At 41.3% G+C, this 5605-nt stretch overlaps 1 protein-coding gene across 2 annotated transcripts in view; it reads right to left on the bottom strand.

Moving 5' to 3' along the window:
• Positions 1-263: 263 nt before the first annotated feature.
• ACAA2 (acetyl-CoA acyltransferase 2) overlaps positions 264-5605 on the bottom strand; it is a 31270-nt gene continuing 25928 nt past the window's right edge. For both annotated transcript variants that reach the window (XM_040478862.1, XM_040478863.1), the window contains 3 exons: positions 4742-4812; positions 1921-2075; positions 264-678 (listed from right to left, as the gene is read on the bottom strand). In XM_040478862.1, coding sequence (XP_040334796.1) covers positions 594-678; positions 1921-2075; positions 4742-4812 — 311 coding nt within the window. In that variant the 3' untranslated portion in view covers positions 264-593. The remainder of the gene's footprint in view (positions 679-1920; positions 2076-4741; positions 4813-5605) is intronic.

Here is a 5605-nt window from a genome sequence, read left to right as displayed (position 1 = left end):
CTATTTGTGCGGGGCCTTGGGTAGTCCGATTCTTAGAGGCAGACAGTCGAATGGTGGTGGCCGGGGGCTGCAGGGAGGGGACTCAGAGTTTCAGCGCCACGAGATGAAGAGAGTTCTGGAGATGGATGCTACCGGGGATTGTATCAATAACATCAATGTATTTAATAACACTTAAATGTGGTCGATGGTAAATTTTATCTTACACGTATTTTACCTCAATTAAAAATTTTTAAAAATGCAAGAAATGACAGGAAAGGATTAACTGAAGTTAAAGCAGTATTTATTCAATTTTCTTGCACTCGTATTATCTAAGGCATAAGTGGTGATTATTCAGCATTATACCAATTCTTTTAAGGCCTCTGTGGTTGGACGTTTGCTCAGAGATAGATCCCATCTGGTGCAAATCTGAGAGAACTTATTTATTCTGGCGTGGGCTCTTATTCATGAGAGACACATCTTTTTGCCTCACTATCCCTTCATCGAGCTCAATGACTTTCAGTACAGGGCATGTGTGGTTCTGCAGCTGCTCTGAAGGTCACCTGGCTCCCTGTGGCCCTGGCCCCTCGAAGTGCGAGCGGGCCTCGGCGGGCCCCTCAGGCTGTGCTTTCGATGATAACTGCGATACCCTGGCCGCCCCCGATGCAAGCTGATCCCACAGCGTATCTTCCACCCCGACGCCTGCAAGAGAAAGCAGTGGCTGAAATCCACCCGAATGAAAAACGAACAGAGTTAATTCGAAAACTAATTAAATAGAATTAATAATGGTCACATCTACATTAATCATTCTCATTCAGCTCATCTCAATCTTCTCCCCAATCCTCAATATCGGTTTACAGTCGCAAGAGGAGAAAGAATTTAGAAAGCGGAATACTTGTACTAAAAGAAAGTGGTAACACAGAAGGGGGAAGCCGAGAGACAGAGACGCTGAGGTGTGCCGGGGGGAAAGAAGAGACAGGAGGTGGCAGAGACAGGCGGAGACGGGCTCCTCCTGAGGAGGAGTGAGGAGCCATCAGCCTCTTTGATTTATATGGTTTCGGATTTTTATGGCACCTTGGAGTGAGTGCAATTAGTGAAGTTTGTCCATGTGAAAAGGCAGGTAATTTAGAAGCATTTCATGCCCCTTTCATAAAAATTAGACTCCTCTGGATCACAATCTGTTCTCATTCCTCAATCTAACAGAACGACCTTGAGAAAGCCACCTAGGAACTTTCTGGTGCACGTCACTCATTTCAATTCAATTACTTATTAAGTGAAATGAGTCCCATTTACCTTAACAGGAGCCAGAGTGATTTTTTTTTTTTTTTTAGGCCTGACATATTTGGTTTTGTTTGCAACGTTCCTAACAGAAAGAAATGGTCCAAAACACACAGCACGGGAAGGAGGAGCTCTTCTATTAGGACTGAAAGATATCAAACACACAGAAGGCTCCTCCTGGAACCCCGGCAACAGTGAAGGAAACACTTAGCTCAGACCCAAACTAGCAGTTTGCTTCGGTTTCTTAAATGACAGCATCTAGATGGGAACCCTCCCAAAATGTTGTCTGGTTTCCTAAATAATTTTATCTCGCTCTTGTAATGGGCACTAGAGTGCGAGCACCATGAGGACGGTGGCCTCGTGAGTGCTGACTGCTGTGTACCAGCACCGGGTGGGGGCAGAGCCAGGAGGGGGCATGTGCTGAGGGGCTACACTGAGCCCATGGCAAACACAAGGAAGCGTGCACATCCCAAGTGCAGGACCCCAAAAAAGTCAACCGAGTCACCTCTAATCTCAGCCGAAAAGGGTATAACTTGTTCCTGGTGAGAAGCAGTACGGGGGGATATGAGGAGGAATGAAAAGTGTTGGACTGTTCTGGGGAAACTTAAATCCGTGCGTTTTTACCAAAGATGGCAAATATAAAATGCAACAATTTCTAGCAGATACCTTAATTCGTGAACCAGGTGCGCCATAATTCTTGTTCCAGATCCTCCCAGTGGGTGACCCAAAGCAATGGCTCCGCCATTCACGTTGGTCTTACTTGGGTCAAGATCCAAACTCTTCTGAACTGCTAAGTACTGAGCAGCAAAAGCTTCATTCACCTAAAAAAAATCAAAACACTGGTAAAAATCCTTACTCATAAGTTGATTTTCGACCGAGAATTGTCCAGTCCTACTGATGGCTAATTTTGCTCTTTTTTTTTTTCTATTTAAACTACCTTGCGAGGTTATTTTAGTTTATCTTCAACCACTCTTTGTAAAGACATCAGGTTTGAAAATGGGTGTATTTACTAACTTATACTTTAAGTCCACAACATCCCTTGGAGAAAAGGAATCCTCAGTAATGTTATAAACATACCTACTAGAGGCAGTGGGAGATGGTCCACAGGTTCTGAAGCCAGAGAGATGGCTCAAATCTTGGCTGAGTGCATGTTCTTTAAGTTCTGGACACTCGAGGTTCCCTCAACAGTAAAATGTGGATGCAGTACAGCCTAAGAGTTATTGTCAAGGTTAAATGAAATTATGGGTATTAAGTGTCTAGTGTAGCACCTGACACATACCAACTATTCAGTAGATGATCGCTGTTAATATTATTACTACAGTGCTACTTGCCATAATTCCTAGAAGAAACTGACATATGACAAAGGATAAACCTTCAGAGCCAGACACACAGAATGGTTACTATGCTGATACTAGGCAGATCTGAAAAGTATTGTATTTATTACTTAACAAGGTTGGCTATATGAATTACCTTCCTGGGGCACCTGGGTGGCTCAGTCAGTTAAGCGTCCGACTTCGGCTCAGGTCACGATCTCAGTTTGTGAGTTCGAGCCCCGCATCAGGCTCTGTGCTGACAGCTCGGAGCCTGGAGCCTACTTCAGATTCTGTGTCTTCCCTTCTCTCTACCCCTCCCCTGCTCACGCTCTGTGTCTCTCTGTCTCTCAATAATAAATAAATGTTAAAAAAAATAAAAAAAAAAAGAATTACCTTCCTTCAAGTTCACAGCAGTATATTTTCAACGTGATCGTAGCTAGAAAATTGTGTCAGTAGGAAAACTGTTAAGAGAGGTAACTTTTACAGTCGAGATCAAAATCTAGTCGTGTTCTTTCCTACTGTATTTTCTGTTTCCCCAAGATGGTGCTTTGTTTGTCTTTAGATCCTACATTATTTTTCCATTTTATATCGGCATTTTATATCGGCATGATCATCAAAAGTCCCAAAGACAATCATATCAAGATGTTGAGCACTATGTCGTTGAGTACATATACATCTATAAATGATTATGAACAGATTTAAAGAGCTGACAAATTTAAACAGAGTTTTTGTTTTTTTTTTTTAATTTTTTTTTTTTAACGTTTATTTATTTTTTTGGGACAGAGAGAGACAGAGCATGAACGGGGGAGGGGCAGAGAGAGAGGAAGACACAGAATCAGAAACAGGCTCCAGGCTCTGAGCCATCAGCCCAGAGCCCGACGCGGGGCTCAAACTCACGGACCGCGAGATCGTGACCTGGCTGAAGTCGGACGCTTAACCGACTGCGCCACCCAGGCGCCCCTTAAACAGAGTTTTTAAGTGTGAAATCTAAAGTAAAAAATTTAATGACATTATTTGCTAATACAAATATGGTAATTAGCCCCCTTGAGGCTCTAATAATGGAAGAAGAGATTTAAGGATAAGCCATTTGTCTAAAACCATGGTTTCCTGGATGAGAGATTACCACAGAGGAGATCACACGTGTGCCCAGAGAACGCCCCTTCTCTACCAATTTAAATAGAGACGTTTCCTTTGTTGTATTTGTTATCTTTCAATGTCAAGGAGCATATGTTGAGTTACCTAAAATTTTCAAATACTCCCCAAATGTAAAATGTATATAATCCAGCCTTAAGTATTTTCTTTTCTACTCCTACTTTTAATTATTCTACACATTTAAGATGCCTTTGTTCTAACCTAATATTAAAGAAAAAAATCACCATACCAATAAACTTAAGTTTTCTATGCGAAAAATTATGACATCCTAAATCTAGCTGCACTATGGTGTAAAAGCCAAAGATAAGTTTGGGGAAGGGGGAGTTTTAACTTGGGGAGAGGGCCAGAAACTTCTAGATTTGGCATCAGATACAGTTTTCTATTATGTCAATTCTTTTGCTTGTATTTTTTCATTTTCATCCATAAAAGAAGGTTAAAGTTGTTTATTTCTCACCCACCTTATATCATATTCAATTGAATTCAACAAGCACATTAATAGTCTAAAATGCAATAGTCTTATAAGGGTCAAAGAAGTTTCCAGAAATTCATATTTTAGTAGAAAAAATCAGGCTGTTTTAATTATTCAAATATACATAAAGCATTTTATTTTATTTTTTTTAATTGTTTTTTCCCAATGTTTATTTATTTTTGGGACAGAGAGAGACAGAGCATGAACGGGCGAGGGCCAGAGAGAGAGGGAGACACAGAATCGGAAACAGGCTCCAGGCTCTGAGCCATCAGCCCAGAGCCCGACGCGGGGCTCGAACTCACGGACCGCGAGATCGTGACCTGGCTGAAGTCGGACGCTTAACTGACTGCGCCACCCAGGCGCCCCCATAAAGCATTTTAATCAGGTAGACAAAAGTACCAACCCAGGCATGTAATGAAAAGTAATATGTATTTAGATGCACATCATTTGGAAAGGCAATAGCACTAAAACAAAAGAGCTATAAAATACCAAATAAAGCCATTAATGCTGTAGAAGTTGGTGGTTTACTCATATAAAAAAGCATCACACTTACCTCTACCAAATCCATGTCCTTAAGACTCCGTCCTGTTTTCTTCAGTGCCCCATTGATAGCAGGGACAGGACCTATATAAGCACAAAAATCAATTTCATCTTATATTTAGTTAAGTATCAAATTTCTCCTTCTTTACTAAACAGGTAAGGAAGGAAGAAATAATGTGACAGTTATTAGTAGCCACAGTTCTTACTACCTTGATAGCACATTATTCAATGATGTGACAATAAAAAAACAGAAAAAAAGAACCCAAGGGAAAAGCTGGTTATGCAGTCCAATTGTAGATGAGAGGCTCATGTGAGACGTTCTACCATAAACAGCTTTAAGGGTTCAGACAGCCAAAGGAGTTCTATCTGGGGTTCCACATTTACAGACCACGCTTCATACCAAATGGCCAGGCAGACCGAGTGCTCTCCTGCATACAAATCACATGCATTCCTAGTACCGAAGAGACTGTGGCTACTCTGAACTTGCAGGCCATCTGGGCAAAAGGCAAGAAGCAGCAGTAGCATCTCCACGTGGGCACAGCAAGACAGGGAGCCACGAGGCACTTGAGGGAAAAGATCTCTGAAGCAAAGAGGTGTTTATAATGCCAACAGTAGGCAGAGAATTTAAACAAAACCCCCTCTGCAGATGCAAAATCTACCCAGTAAGACTTCTGAAACTTTAGCTCCCAGATTACTGATGATCACCCATGGCTGTTTAATGCTGCTCATAATTTTTAGGTATATTGACTTTTTCCCATAAGGTAAAAAATCTGGCCAGAGAAGATTATCTACTTCTTTATCTGTTCATAAAGAACGAAATTGCCATAAATTATCTATCTATCTATCTATCTATCTATCTATCTATCTATCTATCTAT

Source organism: Herpailurus yagouaroundi, unplaced genomic scaffold, assembly GCF_014898765.1.
Source record: "Herpailurus yagouaroundi ecotype Mexico unplaced genomic scaffold, PumYag 142, whole genome shotgun sequence".
NCBI lineage: Eukaryota > Metazoa > Chordata > Mammalia > Carnivora > Felidae > Herpailurus > Herpailurus yagouaroundi.
Note: the sequence above shows the minus strand (reverse complement) of the source record. Positions and strands in the feature narration are given on the sequence as shown.